A 21719-nucleotide genomic window follows, 5' to 3' on the forward strand; every position below is an offset into this window, starting at 1 on the left:
GCCCACTGGGAGGTGAGGCGCACAAAGATGGGAGGGGGCTCTATCCTACTAGAGACCCCACATCTCAACCTACTTGTCATTGCTGAGGGATGGGCCATTTGTTCCCTGGGGAAAGGGAAATCTTCCTTTCCTGGCTGGCTCTAACTGGGAGGTCTCCTGAGCAATTCTCAAGCCTCTGATGGATCAGGAGTGGCCCTTCAGTCTCGGGAAGGGTATCACACAGACTGCCTTTGGCCCATTGCATGCTGCAGTTGGAACCCTCCTGGTCCCACTGGAGTGAGCCTTCCAAGGATGCCCATCAACCTTTCCCCTCTTGCTTTCTCAGATCCCACTGGGCACTGCGATTTCTCTTGCTCCTTTGATGTGGACTTCTGCTCCTGGAAACAGCTGGCCTCTGACAAGTTTCACTGGAGACGACACAAAGGCTCAACGCCTTCGCCAAACACAGGACCATCCTATGACCACACCTCAGGAGGTGAGAGAATGATCAGATCATCGCCACTAAGGGAAGCTGGGCACATAGGAGACCCTTCTGCTCTCATTGACATGTGTGATCCAACCAGCCTAAGGCAGTCCAGCGACGTCTGCCAGGGACTGCTGCCCCAGCACTGGGTGCTCAAACTGTGTTCTCCATGCACTGATAGCAACCGACCAGATGAGGGCGCTGCTGGCCTGCAGTGCAGTTCCACCACTGCAGAACGCCCAAAGGTGGCATTGCATCTGCCAACTCTGCAAGGATGAGGTAATGGAGAGTTCTGTCACTTTCACACATGCTTCTCTTTTGCAGAGGGCTATTACATCTACCTGGAAGGCAATGATGCCAACAGAGGGGAGGTAGCACACCTGGTCAGCCCCTCATGCAGCTCACCCAGGCCCCACTGCTTCCGCTTCTGGTATCACATGTACGGCGTGGCCCAAACAATGGCGCTGCGTGTGTATGCGGTCTTTGATCGTGCATCCCCTGAGCTGATCTGGACTCAGTCCGGGAACAAGGGAAACAAGTGGCTCAGAGCTGAAGTCAGCGTGCCTCACAGAGAAGACGTGCAGGTAATGGAGACCAGTCGGGCGACACACCTGCAGGTGTGGACAGCAGCGCCTGAGTCTTGTCCAGCCATGAAACTGACTGGAGATACTTCTTCTCCCTAGATAATCCTTGAAGGAGTGTGTGGGGAAGACTTCCGCAGCGACGTGGCTGTGGATGACATCACCATAGAAGAGGGATATTGCCCAGGTAAGGACCCCCCCTGCCAATCAAGGGCTTTCAGAGTTTATCAGTGAGGCTGCAACTAAGTAGACAAGAGTGGGTGTTTTCTGGCCAGTTTGGGGTCTCTGTGTTTGTTGTTTTCTTGCCCCATGCCAGATCCCACGAAGAAAATGGCAAGGCTGTTCAAAGTATGCCAGAGCACAGGTAGCTCTGAATGAGGAACTCTCTGCAACAAAATTTGGGAGCAGCCTGAGCACCTTTAATCTTCTGTCTCTAGGCTACATCCTCCAGGCTCCGGCCCCTTGTAGAGCCTTAAAGGGCCACACTTTGCTATTAGGGATGCGCTAGAATTCCACCCAATTCGGATTTAGTACTGAATTTTCCATTGATTGCTTATTCACTATTGTTGCAGATCGGATTTTTATGTAGTGATTTTCCATGACTATTTTTGGAAACGGGTTTTTGAAAGCAAATTCCATGTCTAATATATTGATAGTAATATCAATATTTTTATTGATATTTCCTTCAATTTATCAATAGTTCCTTTAATGTATGGGTATTTCCTATCAAAATATCACTATTTCCTTTAAACATATTGATATTAAGATCAATAATTTTTCTGAAGGGGGAAAAAACCTGATCGGTAGTTGCAGCGGCTAGCAGACAAATAACAAACTCAAATCGATACCAGCATGTTCGTTTGATGGATTGCTTTTGAACTGGACTGGCCAACAGATCCCATCCCTATTCATCCTACGGTTTTTGGCAAATACTAAAGATGCACCTCTTTACCCTGGCCTTTGGCACTTGAGATATATGTTTTCAAGATCCACCCTATTCCTCTGAATGTAATGTATTTTAGTGGTTTTTAATACTGTAATTTAAATTTCTGTAACCTGCCATTGTATCTAATGGTGAAGGGTGGGTAATAATAATAATAATAATAATAATCCCTCTGGACTTCTGACAATCACTCCTCCTACATTCCATAGCCTCCTTCCTTCCTGATGCGCCCCCTGCGCTGCCAGACTGGTGATGGGTGGTGGGAGGCATCCAGTTCATCAGGGGTATGTGCCCAAGTGGGTCCGGGCGCTGGCCCTGCTGGCCTGGTGGTCTGGGAGGTTCCTCTGGAGGCTCCTGCCCAATACTCTCAGGTGCAGTGGTCTCCCTATTTTCAGCAGTGAGCCTCGAGCCCTGGGCCTGATCCGGTTTCCAGTCTGGTGCCCTTTCAGGCTCCAACTCTATGTGCCAATCCTTGCTTGATTCCGGGCTCATGACTGTCAGGGGCGGCGGGAGGGAGAAACATCCATGGCTTCTTTTGTCAGTTGTTCAGTGTTCACCCTGGATTGTAAAGCGTGAGCCTGAGACCAGGCAAGAGCACCCATGCTCAGTCTCAGCTCAGCCTTGAGCACGAAGGGCCCATAAAGAGGTTTTAGTAAACTGGCTTCTCGTGGTCTGCTACACGTTCGGCCTGAATATATTTGAAAGCTAAGTATCTTCAGCTGGGTTGTGTGTATTTAAAGGTGCTGTTTATGTCTTTGTTGCTGGTTTTAGTCATTTTACTTCCTGCTCTGATCCACCAGATAGCATGGGATGTAAGCTTGAATTAAAGAATAAATGCCATTTCTCAAACTAGGAGGAACACCCGCGGCACCCGCACCAATGAGATCCACTGCCGTGAACCTCTGATGATTGACCCACTGCGCTAACACCCTGATTCACCTCTTACCTAATGAGCCTCTAACCAATGAGCATCTGCTGATCTTCAATTAATGGCCAGAACGACTGAATTTATGACAAATTAATGATTTTCAACTAATGATTATTGCCAATGAACTTTTGATGAAGTACAAAAATCACTAATCTGATAACTGATTGATTGTTCAAGATAGTAAAAAAGATTGCTGGGCTGACTACGCTCATAGAGAACTATTTTTTTTTAATTGCATTGTTAAACAACTCATTATGTCAGAATTTGAGTTTTTCTTTTTAAATTAATTTAATTGTTCACTTATGAACACTTTTGTCAAAATCTGTTATGATGAACTCTTCTTATTTTCTTTCTGAAATACTTAATTTGACTTATCTAATGACTTCTTTCTTTGTGAACTGGTAACATTAACTGATCACATTAGATATGTATTGTATGTCTCTTCAAATAAGATTCTTAAACTGATTATTACTAATGAATGACTGATAATTTTACTGCCTGTTAGAGTAAGCATATGTTGGATTTATTCATAAGTAATTTTAGCTGTTAAAGAATACTGAAATATCAAGTTAAGTATAATAACAGATTTAAACAGATTCTAAAGCTGGGAAAATTACACATTACTATACAATGAGTGGAAAAAAACAAAGAAGAGATCAGACCAAGAAAAGGAGGGTGCCTCATCTCAAGTGGACATCAGGGTCTATAGTGGACAGATTGAAAGTCTCCTTAGCTAAGTTTTTAAATAATTTGAGGTCTGGAAGTTAGAAAAATCTCTGGACACAAAACAAACATTATTAAGGAGTATAATAATAATAATAATAATAATAATAATAATAATAATAATAATAATAATAATAATAATAAATTTAATTTCTGTGTCGCCTATCTGGCCAATGGCCACTCTAGGCGACGTACAAAGCAGTTAAAACACAATATGATAAAATACAATGGTACAATATAAAAACAGTGTAAAAACAATACAGCAGGAGACAATAACATTAAAACAGGGTAGGAGGCAATTCAATCTCAGTAATTAACCCTCCCCGGAAATCCCAAAGGCCTGTTGAAAGAGCCAGGTCTTTAAAGCTTTACGAAATACATTTAGGGAAGAGGCGTGCCAGAGATCTTGTGGGAGGGAGTTCCAAAGGGTGGGGGCCGCCACTGAGAAAGCCCTCTCTCTAGTTCCCGCCAATCTAGCTGTTTTTGTCGGCGGGATTGAGAGAAGGCCCTGTGTGGCTGATCTTGTCGGGCGGCATAATTGGTGGTGTTGAAGGCGCTCCGTAAGATAAACTGGGCCGAGACCGTATAGGGATTTAAAGGTTAATACCAACACCTTGAATTGGGCCCGGAAAACAACTGGAAGCCAGTGTAGATCGAACAACACTGGTGTGATGTGATCCCGGCGGCAACTGTTCATAAGTAGTCGAGCCACCGCATTTTGTATAAGTTGTAGTTTCCAGACCGTTTTCAAGGGTAACCCCACGTAGAGCGCATTACAGTAATCCAAACGAGAGGTGACCAGGGCGTGTGCTACCAGTGGGAGCTGGTGAACAGGAAGGTAGGGTTGCAGCCTTTGTATGAGGTGTAGTTGATACCAGGCTGCCCTGGTGAAATGAAACACGGAGGAGGCCTCAAGTAGTATCAGGTAGAAACAGATAAGGAGTTCTTAGACAAAATAAACGAATTATCAACTTCTGTAAAGAATAACACTAGAATTCGTGGACATCCAATGAAACTGAACGTTGGACAAAAGTCCTTCACACAGCACATAGTTGAACTATGGAATCTGATCCCACAAGAGACAGGGATGGCCACCTGCTTGGATGGCTTTAAAAGAGGATTAGAGACATACATGGAGGAAGATAAGGCTATCAATGGCTACTAGCCATGATGGCTATGCTCAGCCTCCACAGCCAGAGGCTGTATGCTTCCAAATACCAGTTATTAGAAACTGCAGGAGGGAAGAGTGCTCTTGCGCTCAGCTCCTCTTTGCAGGCTTCCTGTTGGAAACCGGATGGCCGCTGTGAGGACAGGATGCTGGACTAGATGGGCCACTGGCCTGATCCAGGAGGCTCTTCTTATGTTGTTAAATTAACTGAATTAACTATCTAGGAAGTTTCAAAATCTGTCATGAGACGATTGCTGATACAGAACACAACATCTTTAAAGAAAGAGAAGGAGAAGACCTTAACAAATCTTACAAAATCTAATAGGCTCCTTTTCCACCCTGGTGCTGTGCTGGATGTGGCTGAGGGCAGCTATAGTCAAAAACATATGGAGCGCACCAGATTGGAGAAGGCTGAGCTCCATTGTAAGCAGAAACTCATTCCCCGTGTTCTGTCAACAGCAAACTCAGAAGGTGGGTAGCAGCAAAATGGAATGCATGTCGCAAAAGGAAGTGAGGCCATAACAGGTTCTGTACTGCAACTAGTGACTGTGTTTAGATATGTTAAAGCAACCCCTGCTCCAGCACTGGGACAGGTAGGGCACTGGCCAAGGACCCAGGAGCTCAGAGAGGCCCCGCACTGGCCCCAGCCAAACTCTGCTGGCTACCCTTCAGAGGTGGAAGAACCTGGATGACAGCCCAGGCTTTATACTTTGGGAAACCCCTGCTAATCTGCACATGTTCAGAAATGTAGTCTAAACCAGCTCCCCATGTGTAGCATTGGATCAGACAAGAGAATAGATCATTGGTTTACAAATTCACTAATAGACAAAAAAAACACCTTGCAGTTTAAGAATGTACTTATACCCCACAGAGATTTCTATCAAACTTTAAAAAGCAGGGAAATTGGACAGCTATATTGAATGCACCAGGGGAGCAGGAGACCAGACCTCCTCTCTGAGAGATTGCACTGGGTTGGTCCTTTGAATCCATTTCCTGTGTAGCTTGGAAGAATTTGGTAGCATGTACCTCTGAACATATGGTGAGCGATGGCAACACCTGCAATCAGAACTGCATCTCCAAAGATGGAGAATTACATTTTTTGTATGATTTTTTTGTGTTCTTCTTAGTTTGCTTCTTTCCTGTGTTACTCCTGTTTCTACAGAGAATCTAACCTGGAAAATTATATTTCTCTCATTATTCATACTAGAAATCTGTGTCAAATTTATTTTTATTGATTTGGTGCATTAACAGTTGAATCTGAAACTGGTTTGATGTAAAATCAGATTGATTACAATATGTTGCTACTTAAACAATGAATCTAGCTGTTAAAAAAACAAACTTGGCCTGCCCAAGATGCATGTGTTCAGCCTGCTATGCTTAAACCATTCCATTTAAGGAAAGGTGGGCATGGTCAATTAAAAATATAGAGCACACCTAGAAATTTGCTAGAATATATTTCACCTCCCACTGTTTTATCTTGTGCAAACTGAGTCTCTCCTCTTCTCCACTGGAGTCTATTCTGCAGAACAGTCAGTGCCATTATGCCACAATTGGTTTTGGAGTTTTTTTAGTGTAAATTTTGCAAAGTGTTGCTATACTTCACATATTCACAGAAACAGAAGCAAAGGAAAAATGATTTACTATTGGAAACTTCACTAAAATTGCAAAATAAATCAAACATATTTAAAGTGACTATCTGAACGCTATCAACTGTTTTAATATTGTTGCTTCCTCCCTGATAAATCAAGATCAGTACAGCACATATCTTGTTTCTGTTATTTGGGCTGATTGCAGGTGTTGCCACCACTCACCATATGCTCAGAGGCACATGTTACCAAATTCTTCCAAGCTACACAGGAAGTGGATTGGACTGTGAAAGACCAACCCAAATAGTGTTTGCATTTTGACAAATTTGTAGGGCAGTACAGTATCTCAGAGAGGAGGTCAGGTCTCCTACTCCCCTGGTGCATTCACTATAGCTGCGTTTTAGTTTGATAGAAATATCTGTTGGCTATAGGTACGTTCTTAAACCGCAAGGTTTTTTGCCTATTAGTGAATTTCTTTGCTTTTTAATCCAGGAGGTAAGAAATGGGATCCTGTGTAAATTTGCTGAGAAAGGATTGAACATTTACATGCTTATGGAATTCAGTGGGATTTACTCCCATGTAATCATGCTTAAGATAGGTGAAATTGACCATAGGAGAAGAGGGAGGGCAGGAGGGCTGAAGTGAGCAGCGGAGGAGGAAGGAAGGAAGGAAGGAAGGAAGGAAGGAGGGGAGAGCAGAGGAGAGGGGAAGGAGAAAGGGGGAAAGACAGGTGCAGGGGAAAGGCAGGTCTGATCATTTGCATGCTTATTGTGTTAGGTGGGATTTACCCCCATGCAATCATGCTTAGAATAGGTAAAACTGACCTTGGAGGAGGAAGGAAAGAGGACAGGAGGGGGAGGGGATTTGGAAAGGGAGAGGAAGGAGGGGCAAAGGAAGAGGATAGGAGGAGGGGAGGGCAGGTTTGATCATTTGCATGCTCACTGAGTTCAGTGGCATTTACTCTACAATCATGCTTAGGAAAAGTGAAACTGACCTGGGGGAGGGGGAGGAGGGGAAAGTTGGAGAGAAGGGGAGGAAGGGGAGGGGTAGGGAGGAAGGTGGAGGAAGGAGGGGAGGAGATTGGGTGGGCAGGCACTGGGCAGAGGGGACTCTCCTTTCCTTTCCAAAAGGAAAACATTGTGAACAGTATCATTCTTTTTCAGGGTTTCCCCGCCCTTTTTATTCTACAGCAGGCACATGTAGCCTCCCACCCAAATTTAAACCAAAGCTGTTCCTGGACAGTAATGGCTTCTCCCAAAGAATCATGGGAAGTGTAGTTTGTGAAGGGTTCTGAGAGTTGCTAGGAGAGGCCCTGTTCCCCTCACAGAGCTTCAAACAGAGCGGCTGACTGTTCAACCCCTCTGGCCACTGGAACTCTGTCAGTGGAATAGCAGTCTCCTCTCAGCACCCTTCACAAAGTACACTTCCCAGGATGCTTTGCGGAAAGCCATGACTGTCTAAAGTGGAATAAAGATCTGGTGTGGGTGTGGCCCACTGATTAGGGAAGCCCAGCAGCTGTGAGTCTGGCTTTTAGAACACTGACAGTTTATTTTATTTATTTATTTATTTATTATACCTGTATACCGCCCCATAGCCGAAGCTCTCTGGGCGGTTTACAGTAACTAAAAACAAAGTTGGTTCTTACTGTGCATGCCTGGACATATCATTGACTCCAACGCTAAATTTCTTAAATGAATTAAAAATGAGCCAGGAATTTTTTTTTTAACTTTTACATAGCAGAAGAAGGTCAAAGTATGGGGCAAGGTCAGTAATAGGATGACAGGTACTCTGTGAACGTGGCTGATTTTTAATTAATATCAACCAATTATGAGACCACTGACAGAAAAAAGATTGAAATTCTCAAAAACCACCAGAGCCAAGTGGTCGTCGTGTGTCTGCAGGAAATGTTGGTGAGAAATTTGGCATGTGTTCTCCTTTCTTGGAGAACTACATCTAGTTGGGAAAACTACACTTTGCCAAGCATAATGCATCTGGAATACAAGCAGGTTGTTCCCCCCCTTACACACACCTTCACCCTTCCTAATGGTGCTACTCAACGTGCGTTTTCTGAGTGGATGAACCACTGCATTCCTTTACAACAGCCTTGCTCGTAGCCATTGATAGCCATTGTTGTTATGTGCCTCCAAGTCGACTACGACTTATGGTGACCCTATAAATCAGTGACCTCCAAGAGCATCTGTCATGAACCACCCTGCACAGATCTTGTAAGTTCAGGTCTGTGGCTTCCTTGATGGAATCAATCCATCTCTGGTTTGGCCTTCCTCTTTTTCTACTTCCTTCTGTTTTTCCCAGCATTATTGTCTTTTCTAGTGAATCATGTCTTCTCATTATGTGTCCAAAGTATGATAACCTCAGTTTCATCATTTTAGCTTCTAGTGATAGCTCTGGTTTAATTTGTTCTAACACCCAATTATTTGTCTTTTTCACAGTCCATGGTATCTGCAAAGCTCTCCTCCAACACCACATTACAAACGAGTCGATTTTTCTCTTATCAGCTTTTTTCACTGTCCAACTTTCACATTCATCCATAGAGATCGGAAATACCATGGCCTGAATGATCCTGACTTCAGTGTTCAGTGATACATCTTTACATTTGAGGACCTTTTCTAGTTCTCTCACAGCTGCTCTCCCCAGTCCTAGCCTTCTTCTGATTTCTTGACTATTGTCTCCATTTTGGTTAATGATTGTGCCAAGGTATTGATAATCCTTGACAAGTTCAATGTCCTCATTGTCAACTGTAAAGTTGCATAAATCTTCTGTTGTCATTACTTTAGTCTTTTTGACGTTCAGCTGTAGTCCTGCTTTTGTGCTTCCCTCTTTAACTTTCATCAGCATTCGTTTCAAATCATTACTGGTTTCTGCTAGTAGTATGGTATCGTCTGCATATCTTAAATTATTGATACTTCTCCCTCCAATTTTCACACCTCCTTCTTCTTGGTCCAATCCTGCTTTCCGTATATGTTCTACGTATAGATTAAATAAATAGGGTGATAAAATACACCCCTGTCTCACACCCTTTCCGATTGGGAACCAATCAGTTTCTCCATATTCTGTCCTTACAGTAGCCTCTTGTCCAGAGTATAGGTTGCACATCAGGACAATCAGATGCTGTGGCACCTCCATTTCTTTTAAAGCATTCCATAGTTTTTCATGATCTACGCAGTCAAAGGCTTTGCTGTAATCTATAAAGCACAGGGTGATTTTCTTCTGAAGTTCCTTGCTCCATTCCATTATCCAACGTATGTTTGTGATATGATCTCTGGTACCTCTTTCCCTTTCTAAATCCAGCTTGGACATCTGGCATTTCTCGCTCCATATATGGCAAGAGCCTTTGTTGTAGAATCTTGAGCATTACTTTACTTGCATGGGACTGTGAAAGACCAACCCAAGTTGTTTTTTTTATTTTGACAAATTTGTAGGGCAGTACAATATCTCAGAAAGGAGATCAGGTCTCCTGCTCCCCTGGTGCATTCACTATAGCTGCCCAATTTCCCTGCTTTTTAAAGTTTGATAGAAATATCTGTTGGCTATAGGTACATTCTTAAATCGCAAGGTTTTTTACCTATTAGTGAATTTCCCTGCTTTTTAGTCTGGGAGGTAAAAAATGGGATCCTATTTCAAGTTTGCTGAGAAAGGATTGATCATTTGCATGCTTATTGAGTTCAGTGGGATTTATTCCCCTGCAATCATGCTTAGGATAGGTAAAACTGACCATGGAGAGGGAACCTGGAATGGGCAGGAGAGGAGGAAGGAGGAAGGGGGGAGGAGTGGAAGAAGGAAGGAGGAAGGGAGAGGAGAGAGGAAGGAGGGGAAAGACAGGTCTGATCATTTGCATGCTTATTGGGTTTAATGGGATGTACTCCTGTGCAATCATGGCTAGGATAGGTAAAACTGATCATGGGGGGGAGGAGGGAGAGGGGAGAGAAGAAGGAAGGAAGAAGGGGGAGAGGGGAGCAGAAGGAGTGGGAGGGGGGAGGCAGGGATTGGAAGGGGAGGGGGAGAGGTAAAGGAAGGGGGAGGAAATGGGCAAAAGGGAGGTGATGGGTGGAAGAGGAGGGGAGGGCAGTTTTGATTATTTGCATACTTATTGAGTTCAACTGGATTTACTCCCGTGAAATCATGCTTGAAAACGAAATGGACTGCCTTTGAGTCGATTCCAACTTATGGCGATGCTATGAATAGGGTTTTCATGGTCAGAGGTGGCTTATCATTGCCTCCCTCTGAGGCTGAGAGGCAGTGACTGGCCCAAGGTCACCCAGTGAGCTTCATGGCTGTGTGGGGATTTGAACCCAGGTCTCCCGTGGGTGGGCACTGGGCAGAGGGGAAGCCCCTCTCCTTTCCAAAAGGAAACATTGTGACTAGTATCATTCTTTTTCAGGGTTCCCCCCACTTTTTTTATTCCACAGCACGCACATGTAGCCTCCCACCCAAATTTAAACCAAAGCTGTCACTGGCCACATCCACACCAGACTGTTATTTCATTTCAGGCAGTCATGGCTTCTCCCAAAGTATCCTGGGAAGTGTAGTTAGTGAAGGGTGCTGAGAGTTGCTAGGAGAGGCCCTGTTCCCCCTCACAGAGCTTCAAACAGAGCGGCTGACTGTTAAACCAGTCTGGCCACTGGAGCTCTGTCAGGGGAATAGGAGTCTCCTCTCAGCACCCATCACAAATTACACTTCCCAGGATTCTTTGGGGGAAGCCATGACTGTCTAAATGTGCAGCTTGGGTGTGGCCCCCTGATTAGGCAAGTCAAGCAGCTGGGAGTCTGGCTTTTAGAACTCTGGCAGTTGGTTCTTACTGAGCATGCCAGACATTATCATTCAGTTCAATGCAAAATTTCTTAAATTAATTAAAAATCAACCAGGCATTTTTTTAAACTTTTAAACTTCAGAAGTATGGGGCAAGGTCAGTTTGGGATTACAGGTACTCTGTGAACTTGGCTGCTTTTTAATTAATTTCATCCGATTATGAGAACTCTGACAGAAAAAAGTCCAAAAGGGGTTTGGGTTTTTTTTCTCTCTTTTTATATTTTGAACTCTAAATTCTCTCTGACTGTTTTGTGCATCACCATGAAGATTTAGAGGGTTGTTAAGCAAGTGTTTCTGAGTTCAAGTTTTGTAAGGTTTTGGTTTGAAATGAGCTTATGGGAAGGATCAGAATGGCATACGTCTCCTCACTTCAAGAAGGATGCAGACAAACTGGAACAGGTTCAGAGGAGGGCAACAAGGATGATCAGGGGACTAGAAACCAAGCCCTATGAGGACAGACTGAAAGAACTGGGCATGCTTAGCCTGGAGAAGAGAAGACTGAGGGGAGATATGATAGCACTCTTCAAGTACATGAAAGGTTGTCACACAGAGGAGGGCCAGGATCTCTTCTCAATTATCCCAGAGTGCAGGACACAGAATAATGGGCTCAAGTTACAGGAAGCCAGATTTCGACTGGACATCAGGAAAAACTTCCTAAATATTAGAGTGAAACGACAATGGAACCAATGACCCAGGGAGGTGGTGGGCTCTCCGACAGTGAAGGCATTCAGGAGGCAGCTGGACAGCCATCTGTCGGTAATGCGTTGATTTGGATTCCTGCATTGAGCAGGGAGTTGGACTTGATGGCCTTATAGGCCCCTTCCGACTCTACTATTCTATGATTCTGTGGGGGGTATTTTCAATTTAACATTGCAGAATGCGAAAAATTCGTGCTGACTAAAGTATACAACAACTCTTGTGGCTGTATAGTAATTGGGTGTGGGGTGGGGAATAAGAACTCTGACTTAGAGGATTGGATATCAAACGTATGGGACGTAATACATATGGTGAAATTAACCAGTATCGTCAGAGTTAAGGTAGAAAGGAAGCCCAACAACATTTCTGTTGGAAAATCGAGTGCTTTCATTATGTGCTGGTGTAATAAAGAACAAGAAAAAATGAAGATCCATAGAAGAAATGCCATTTCTCACCATAGGAGACACACCAGCAGTACCCACAACAAGCAGCTCCCCCACCACCGCTGCCCCCATGACCACCGCTGTCATCACAGCAAGCAGCCCAGCCCCTCCCACCACAGGTTAGTTTCCTAGAATCGAGAGCTCGTTGCCACTGCAGTGCACTTCTGAATTATATGGGTGTCCGATACTTGATGGAGGTGGTACTCGTCCTGTATCCAGTCATTCTCCTGCACTGGGCAGGCATTGCTCTGGAAGCCCAGGGAATGGCGGCCCATTTGGCAGAGGCCTAGGGCTAGATTGGGGGCCTCCCCTGAGCTCTGGGGGCTGAAGGGAGAGCCAAGTAGTGCATTTCCGCTGATGGACGGATGCCCAGCCCCAATGACCTTGGGTTCTTCCTGCTCCCAATGTCCCCGGCGTGAACCTGCTGTGCTTCTGATGTCCTTCTCCTCCTCGCAGAGTCTTGCCTGGTGTCAGGAGACCCTCATTACTACACTTTCGACAGGCAAACCCATCACTTCATGGGCAACTGCACCTACACCCTCTCCCAGCTCTGCGACCCAAAGAGTTCCCTGCCCTATTTCAACGTGGAAGCAGCGAACGAACACAGATGGGGCAACACGCAGGTGTCCTACGTTCAGAGCGTGGATGTTGATGTCCTTGGCATCCGGGTGACGCTGGAGAAAGGAGGAGGAGCAAAGGTGCGTGGTGGCGCATGCGTTTGTTCTACTGAAGAGGGGATGTGTGCGTATAAATAACATCCCTCCAATGCCAGTCTCTGATGGCTGTGTCTGACTCTGCCTCCAGGTCAATGGGAAGCAAGCCATCGTCCCCTCCACACCGACGGCTGGAGTGCAGATTTTGCCCAGTGGCTTCTACACGGTGGTCTCCACGGACTTTGGGGTGAGAGTCAAGTTTGACGGAGACCATCAAGTGGAAGTCTCGCTCCCAAGTCCTTACAGGGGCCGGGTTTGCGGCATGTGCGGAAACTACAACGGGGACCCCACTGACGATTTCCTGAACCCGCGTGGGGAACCTGAGACAGACTCCACAAGTCTGGGGAACAGCTGGCAGGTCTCCAACCACACCAGGTTCGTGGCCCACATGGCAGAAGTCTGAATGTTTTTCCAAAGGTGGAACGTCAGGTACCTAATGCAGGTGGTGCTTTTGTCTCCCAGGTGTTCCTCAGGGCCCGATCCTGTCTGCACGGAGGCTGAGAAGGAAGCTGCCCAGAGCAGCAGCTTCTGTGGACTCATCACGGATGTGACTGGGCCGTTTAGACATTGCCACAGCGCCTTAGACCCAACAGGGCACTTCACCGGCTGCCTTTATGATCAATGCGCCCTGCACCTGGATCCGGGATCCCTTTGCAAGAGCCTGCAATCCTATGCAGATGCCTGTCGGTCCCTGGGGGTTGCTGTGCAGCCCTGGAGGAATGCCACCTTCTGCCGTAAGTTCTGTGGAATAGACTGCTCCGCAGCCTCGGGTGCAAAAGATCAGCTGAGGAAGGTTTTGGTGAGGGATGAACTACACGGGGGTCATGGTTTGCTTTTCACAAGAGTGAGAAAAGTGCTCCCGTGTCACTGCCTTTTCCAGGGACAGTGTTCAAGGCTGGGGGATCCCCTTTGGGTTGATGCAGTCTATCCCGCCAGCATCGTGTGATTCCCTCAGCAACAGAAATCCCCCTCCGTACATCAAATGTGCATCTAAACGGGCATATAAAGAAGGGAGGGGGGATGTCCCCTTTCCTAAGGCCAGCCGCTTGCACTGCGTTGCTCTCAGCCCAACGTAGGGAGGGGCGAGAAATTTGGTTCAGTTCCCATTTGCAGCTGAATTTATCAAGTCCGCACTTTCTGAAGCAATAGGAGAAGCAAACATCCCTCTAAATTCGCCCTGATTCAAATTTTGCAACGTGCCTCGCCAACCAACGGATGGTTACAAAAATGCCTGTCAGGGGAAAGCATGCCTAACAATTAATCTGTGAGCAAAGATGTGTACATTAGTCAAAACGGCCTTCAGAAATGTGTTTATCAGGAGACATTCACACTAAACTCCTGGAGAATTTCCATGAGGATATATATAAGATTTGAAAAATAAGAAAGTGGAAAACCCGAAACTGACAGGATTTTCCACCCCTAACCCGATTGCCTTGGAGATGGGGATGTTCATTCCTCTGCCCCCCACTACCACCTTTTTCAATGAGCATCATTGCTTCATTTGCCCTCAGTGATGTTATAGTCCAAGTCCAATTTGACTGACTATCTATCCTCTGGATGCCACTGGTACAGGACCGGCCCTGATCCACCTGCACAGAATTTTGTGTGGGAGTTCTTGGGATACGGTTTAAAAAATGTTCAAAATGGTTGTACCCCACATGATTGTATGGCTACATGTGAACATTTGCCAAGAGTCCCAGAAAAGGCTTTGGAGGGGTGGGGGTCACTTCTGTGACCGGCGAACCACAACGGCGTTGGTGTAATCAGGACAAGTTCAAACTATGTTGGCCTGTCATGATGACCATTGTGACAGCTGACTGTCTCTCACCCAACCTGCCATTGCAGCAGAGGGTCCGTAGACCAAGGCTGGAGAGCATACTTTTCATGCAAGACGCCCTATTTAGAACTCCAGAGAGCTGCTGCCAGTCAGAGCATGTAATGCTGGGCTGGATAGACAATAGTCTGAGCCAGCATAATATCATACATTCCTATAAATCTAAACAGTTTTAGGATACTGGATTCTGTAGCAATAAGGGTTATTTCTGACGTTTTGCCCGATAACGTAACGTATGTCTCATGGGGACTGTTCTTGTGAGAAAGGCTGGATATTTGGGATTGAGGCCTTACGAAGATCTGCTCCCTTTCTGCAGCCATTTCCTGCCCGCCCAACAGCCACTACGAGCCTTGCGTCAGTGCCTGCCCAGCTTCCTGCGCGGACCCAGTGGCTCCTGCCACCTGTAGCCTGCCGTGTACCGAGGCCTGTGCCTGTGACAGTGGCTTCCTCCTCTACAACGGCGCCTGCGTGCCCAGCCAGCAGTGCGGATGCTGGCACCAGGGCAAGCACTACCCCGTGGGCTCCGAGTTCTGGACCGATGACACCTGCTCCTCCAAATGCACGTGCCCCAGCCGAGGCAGCCAACTGATCTGCTCCGGCGCTTCCTGCCCAGAGGATCACTACTGCGGGGTCCAGCAGGGTGTCCCCGGCTGCTACGCTTATACATACGGGGTCTGCCGCGTCCACAACGACCCCCATTACAACACCTTTGACAAACAGACACACCACTTCATGGGGAACTGCACCTACACCCTGGCCAAGGTGTGTGCCAATGCCACAGGACTGCCGTCCTTCCGCATCGAGGCCAAGAATGAGCACCGTTGGGGGAACCCCTCCGTGTCTTACGTCCAGAGGGTCCTGGTGCAGGTTTTCGGGCAGAAGATTGAAATCCTCAAAAACCACCCGAGCCAAGTCCTGGTAAGTGTCCATCGTGCCTCTGCCAGGAAATGCTTGTAAGAAAATGGGGCATGTGTTCTCCTTTCACGGAGAACTACATCTAGTTGGGAAAGCTACACTTTGTCAAGCATGACGCACCTGGAATACAAGCAGGCTGCTCCCCCCTCACACACCCCTTCACCCTTCCTAATGGTGCTACTCAAGGTGCCTTTTCTGAGTGGACGAATCACTGCGTTCCTTTACAACAGCCTTGCTTGTAGCCACTGGTAGCCATATCCTCCAAGAGTTTGTCTAATCTTTTTAAGCCATCCGAGTTGGTGGCCATGAGTGCCTCTTGTGGGACCTATGTCCCCAAGGTCAGTCCCCACAGGTTCAGACCCTGGGAGCGTATATGTGAAATTAAGATGTTTTGCTCCAATGCGCATAACTTTACTTTCCCCATCTGATCCACGAGGTGTATTTCCTGTGTTCATAGATAGTTTTATGGGCTGAAATTTGGCATGAGGGTGTGTGTGCTCTCCTTGAGGATATCACCCTTTTGATCTTCAAGAATTCCAACCCTCTGCTGGACTCTCTGTTCCTTTCTGCAGGTCAATAAAATTTGGACGACTCTTCCGGTGCAGAGGCTTAACGGCTCCGTGAGCGTGGGGAGGAACGGACGGTACGTGACCCTGGAGACGAATTTCCGGCTGAGTGTCTCCTACGACACCGACCACTCAGTGGAAATCAGGGTGCCCAGTGCCTACTTCAACAGGACCTGCGGCATGTGTGGGAACTTCAACAACCGCTGGCAGGATGACTACATGATGCCCAATGGACATCAGGCCAAGGATTCCAATGAGCTAGGAACAAGCTGGCAAGTGCAAGGTGCAGAGTATGACCTCCCTGGTTGTGGTGTAGTACTACCACCCCAGCCCTGCACCCCAGAGCAGATGGATCTCTATGGGACAGATGCCTTCTGTGGGCTATTAACCAGCAGCCAGGGGCCCTTTGCAGTCTGCCTGTCGGTTATCAACCCTCTGAGCTTCTTCGAGAGCTGCGTCTTTGACCTGTGTGCCCTGAATGGAAACCAGGAGCTCTTGTGCAATGCTCTGGAGACCTACGCTGATGCCTGCCAAAGAGCTGGTGTGGACCTGCCTGGCTGGAGGAATGCCACTTTCTGCCGTGAGTAGGCGCCAGAAGTTATACTCAAGGATGGTTCTGGAAAGATACCCTCCACATTGCTTCCAATGGCTGAGGCCCATAAAGAGCAGGGTCAACTGACATCTTCCTGCTAGTTTAGGGACAGGAACTTTGCTCCTCTAGCGTATGCAAGTAAGACCCGGTTGACAACTCAGCTTAATTTTATGTATATACTTATTTAAGGGTCTCATATCCCACCTTTCCCCCAAGATAAACTGAGAGCAGCCTGCGACCCTTGAGGGCAGTGGTGGGGAATGATTGGCCCTGCAGTGTTGCTGACATACAACTCCCATCAGCCCCAGCAAGCCTGGCCAGTGGAGGATGTGACAGTCTAGTCCAGCCTTCCCCAACCTGGTGTTTGGCATCACCCACAGCCAGCTGCAGAAAAGGCTGATCTACATCGAGGTCCCACAGTGCAGGGATACAGCCCATGGCTTTGCATGTGTTAAGGGCCAGGTCGGTCCTGGCATTGCCCAGTTCACAGCTAGCCAAACTGGGGAAGGCCCTCCTTTGCCTTGAGTCTCGGAGAGCCGCTGGCACTCAGAGTAGAGTGGGGTGGGCCGGATGCCCTGACGTGTCCCACTTTCCTTCGCAGCGCTCCCTTGCCCTCCCAATAGCCACTACAAGCTATGCACCAGCCCCTGCCCAGCCACTTGTTCCAAGCCGCTGGCCCCAGAGCACTGCAGCGAGCATTGCGTGGAGGGCTGCGAGTGCAAGGAAGGGTTTGTCCTGAGCGGCGGACAGTGCGTGTCGGTGGAGGACTGCGGCTGCCTCGCGGGAGATGACTACTATGAGGTTGGTTGCCAGGGAGTGTCCAAGCCTTTTGGCCGCTGCAGAGTCTGCTGCAGCTGGCAGCCACCGCAGCCCTTTCTAACTGTTCTTCTCTGCCCATCTCCAACAGAAAGGGGAAACCTTCTGGCAGTCGGACTGCCTCGGCCGATGTCACTGCGCGGGAAATGGCAGCTTAGTTTGCAACGCGGAGACGTGCCAAAGGGGCCAGATCTGCAAGGTGCAGAATGGGATCCTCGGCTGCCACGTTCCAGACACGGCCACCTGCCACATTTATGGGGACCCACACTACACCACCTTTGATGGGAGGCTGTACCATTTCCAGGGGGCGTGCAACTACACAGCAGTGGAGACCTGCACAAACGCCTCCGAGCAGTTCTCTGTGACGACGAGGAACGAACATCGCGGGAGCGAGGCCTGGACAGCTCTCAACTCAGTGGCTGTGTCCTTCCAAAACCTGCACGTGGCCTTGAGGAAAAACAAAGAGGTCTATGTGAGTATTATCGGGCACCTAAGCAAGAGCCACACGGCATTGGGGTGCCTCTCTGGGGATTTCCAGCTACGCTGTCCTCTGGAGGATGTGTTTATTCAGCAGCATTCATCCTGATTTGCTTCTACAAAGTATTTATTTATTATTTATTTATTTGAAATATTTCTATCCCACCCTTCTACCCTACAATAGGGCACTCAGGGCGGCTACAATAAAATCGCACACATACATAATAAAATACACAATAAAAACACAAAACATTCCAGTAAATTAAAATGCATAAAATACTATTAAAATACATAACAGGCATTATGCATTATGCAGACACACAGAAACATACAGACACGTATATATGTGCATGAAGTATGTCCACTCTTTAGCGAGCATTCGTTCGCATGTGTTTGGGGGCCAGTTATAGGCCAAGGAACACTCACCCTTCGTTCATCCTGATTTCCTTGTAGGGGGTTTACACGTTTTCACATCAATCATTTATTTATCCCACACTTTTCAACGCATTTCCACCATCACTCTCCAAACCTCAAAAAGTCTGGTGGTGGTGGTGTTGTTTAAGTGGTTTCGTTGTGCTAAGGGCGACAGAGTCCTTGAATCCAGTTTAATATCACAATCCTTAAATATCCTGTACGGTCATGAATCTCTCCCTCAGGATAGTGATAATCTGGGGGCACTCTACGAGTGTGTGCCATCCACACGTCAGACCATCATAACCCTCATCACGAAATGGGTGCAGATATGTCAAAAAAAGAAGGAGATGGCCCTTAAGTGCTCACCAAGGTTGCGGAGGAAAAAGGAAATTGGGTCTTACCTCTCCATGCCCAACAGAGAGCTCTGGGAGGCAGTGATGATGACGAAGTTTGAGGTTTCACATGTCCTAAACTGAGGAACAGCTGGAATTGAACAAACGTGAAATATTGTGGGGCAGCTAACCAGTTGACAGGAAGGTAGTTCATGTCTTAGCAATTTTTGGTCACTAGCACAGACTATTCCAAAATATCTGTCTACGGCTATTGGATGCAGTTACTATAAACAGAGCCTCCACATCAAGCGGCAGTGTAGCTTTGATTTCCAGATGCTGGGCATGATCAGGGGATGGCATGATCTGCAAGCTCTGCTTGTGAGCTTACCAGGGGCATCTAGCTGACCACTGCTTAGAAAAAGGGTGGTAAGACACAGGGATGGTTGGACTACTCTAGAACTCACGGTTTAAGCTGGGCTCAGCTCTGGTTGTTGTAATTAGGTGGAATGATGATTGCTCTTCTCCTCTCCTAAGGTGAACGGAGCCAGAGTTGATCTTCCCATGGATCTGCGCTTGGGGATCAGAGTGGAAGAGAGACCTCCCTATGTGGTCGTTGCCAGCCCTTTTGGCTTTCTGGCCAAGTTCGACGGTGACCAGGAACTGTTTGTCCAGGTGGACGAGAGATACAAAGGGCATCTCTGTGGGCTGTGTGGCACCTACTCTGGCAGCCAGCTGGATGACTTCCAACGGCCAGACAAAATCCTGGAACATGACCCCAATGAATTTGGCAACAGCTGGGCCGTCACGGACGACCTCTGGACGTGAGTGCTGAAGCGAAGCAGGCCTTTGCAGAGTCCGGTTGCGAAGCACCACCTGCCACCCTCGATGCTTCTCTCAAGCCCAAACTGGGGTGGGGGTTGCTGCTTTGTTATCTTAGGGCAGGTTCTTGTTTTTTAGGTGGGGGGGGGATCTCTCCCAGTGTCCAGTCCTTTGATTTCCCTTGCAGTAGAAAGGGAGAGAAATTTGATTCAGCCAGCATTTAAGGGCAATTCTTACCAATTTGTGTTTTCTTAAACAATGTGCAAAGCATCTTGGCTGTCCAGCCACCTCTTGAAGGCCTCCATTGTTGGAGAGCCCACCTCCTCCCTGGGTCATGGGTTCCATTCTCGTACCGCTCTAACAGTTGGGAAGTTTCTCCTGAGGTTCAGTCGAAATCTGGCTTCCTGCCACTTGAGCCCATTATTTATTTATTTATTTATTTATTTATTTATTTATTTATTTATTGCACTTGTATACCACCCCATAGCCAAAGCTCTCTGGGCGGTTTACAGCAATCAAAAACATTAAAACAAATATACAATTTAAAACACATATTTCAAAAACAATGTAAAACAATTATTCCGTGTCCTGCACTCTGAGATGATCCTCTGTGTGACAACCTTTCAAGCACTTGGAGAGTACTATCATACCTCCCCTCAGTCCTTTCTCAAGGCTGAACATGCCCAGTCCTTTCAGTCTCTCCTCAAAGGGCTTTGTTTCCAGATCATCCTTGTTGCCCCCCTCTGAACCTGTTCCAGTACTTTGCATGGTTGTGATCTCAAGGGGAATTCTCTGCATGTGAAAGCCCCTTATACCAATCTATACACCAATCTATAAGAAGGGCTCTATTGGGTCAGACCTCAAACACAGTCTTGCTTTCCACTTTCTGCACATGAATCTGACTATCTTCTGCTGAATATCCAGTGGGAAATTGCTAGGAGTTCATCAAGTCACCCTCCTCCCTCCATCCTAAGGCAGACTCATTCATCTGACACAACTAACCCCACCCCACCCTGCCAGCTCCACAAGTGCCCCCCATTCCACTGCAGGCGCCACCCCAGCAGAGAGCACGAGTGGAGAAGGTTCTCTGCACTGTCAAGAAAGCAAAGAATGCGCTACAGAAGAAAGTGACTCCAGAAACACACCTGTGAGACCAAAACAAACTCCTCCTGGCCACTAGCCAGTCCATCATTTGCTTCTTTATTTTACCACGGCAAGGGCTGTGAGGCACAGAATTGCCATGGAAGGGTTCCCAGTGCTGTTCAGATGGCCCTTTATTGGTACCCTCTTTCCGGTCTGCAGGTGTGAACCCTCAACCGTTCCGCCGCCCTGTGACCCTGCGCTGGAGGCTGGTTTCGAAGACCTCTGCAAAGTGGTTCTGGCCACCGGGGGCCCATGTGAAGCTTGCCACAGGAGCATCCCACCTCAGCTCTACTTCGAAAGCTGCGTGTACGACCAGTGCGCCACCGGCGGAGACACAGGGCAGTTCTGCAAAAGTCTGGAAGCGTATGCCGCAGCATGCACAATGGCTGGCGTAGACCTTGGGGACTGGACGAAGGATACTGCCTGTGGTGAGTGGACCTTGAGTGGGAGGCGGGAGGGGTCTTCTCTTCTGTTCTGACCAACATGAAGTTGCCAACATGCAAAGGGAATCAGACCTTAGCAAGATGCACAGAAGACTTTCTGCTAGAAAGTTCTCCCATGCAGGGTTGTTGTTGGTAAGCTCAGAGTGTCGAAATGAGGAAACCAGACTCAGGATCACGGTTCTGCGTTCAGATTACGAAGTGTGAGATTCCGAAGCATCAGGGTTTCTCCCGCTTCCTTTTCTGTGTTGGGATCTGACCACCTTAATGTCCATCTTCCTGTTTTTTCCAAGCATTTTT

At 47.3% G+C, this 21719-nt stretch overlaps 1 protein-coding gene and 1 long non-coding RNA gene across 2 annotated transcripts in view; one reads left to right on the forward strand and one right to left on the reverse strand.

Moving 5' to 3' along the window:
• LOC133389626 (zonadhesin-like) overlaps positions 1-21719 on the forward strand; it is an 83562-nt gene that overhangs the window by 19833 nt on the left and 42010 nt on the right. Inside the window, exons 15-27 of the mRNA XM_061637632.1 lie at positions 326-475; positions 788-1047; positions 1147-1231; positions 12376-12477; positions 12815-13056; positions 13163-13446; positions 13534-13805; positions 15222-15823; positions 16393-16966; positions 17580-17779; positions 17886-18266; positions 19552-19838; positions 21139-21407. Of these exons, the coding sequence (XP_061493616.1) occupies positions 326-475; positions 788-1047; positions 1147-1231; positions 12376-12477; positions 12815-13056; positions 13163-13446; positions 13534-13805; positions 15222-15823; positions 16393-16966; positions 17580-17779; positions 17886-18266; positions 19552-19838; positions 21139-21407 (3708 nt within the window). The remainder of the gene's footprint in view (positions 1-325; positions 476-787; positions 1048-1146; positions 1232-12375; positions 12478-12814; positions 13057-13162; positions 13447-13533; positions 13806-15221; positions 15824-16392; positions 16967-17579; positions 17780-17885; positions 18267-19551; positions 19839-21138; positions 21408-21719) is intronic.
• Positions 11591-19677, reverse strand: LOC133389628 (uncharacterized). The gene is made up of 3 exons (XR_009764142.1): positions 19482-19677; positions 19087-19168; positions 11591-18241 (listed from the first exon to the last, which is right to left on the reverse strand). It is a non-coding gene; the product is annotated as an uncharacterized LOC133389628 (long non-coding RNA).

The sequence above is a fragment of the Rhineura floridana genome, chromosome 7, assembly GCF_030035675.1.
Source record: "Rhineura floridana isolate rRhiFlo1 chromosome 7, rRhiFlo1.hap2, whole genome shotgun sequence".
NCBI classification, from domain to species: Eukaryota; Metazoa; Chordata; class Lepidosauria; order Squamata; family Rhineuridae; genus Rhineura; species Rhineura floridana.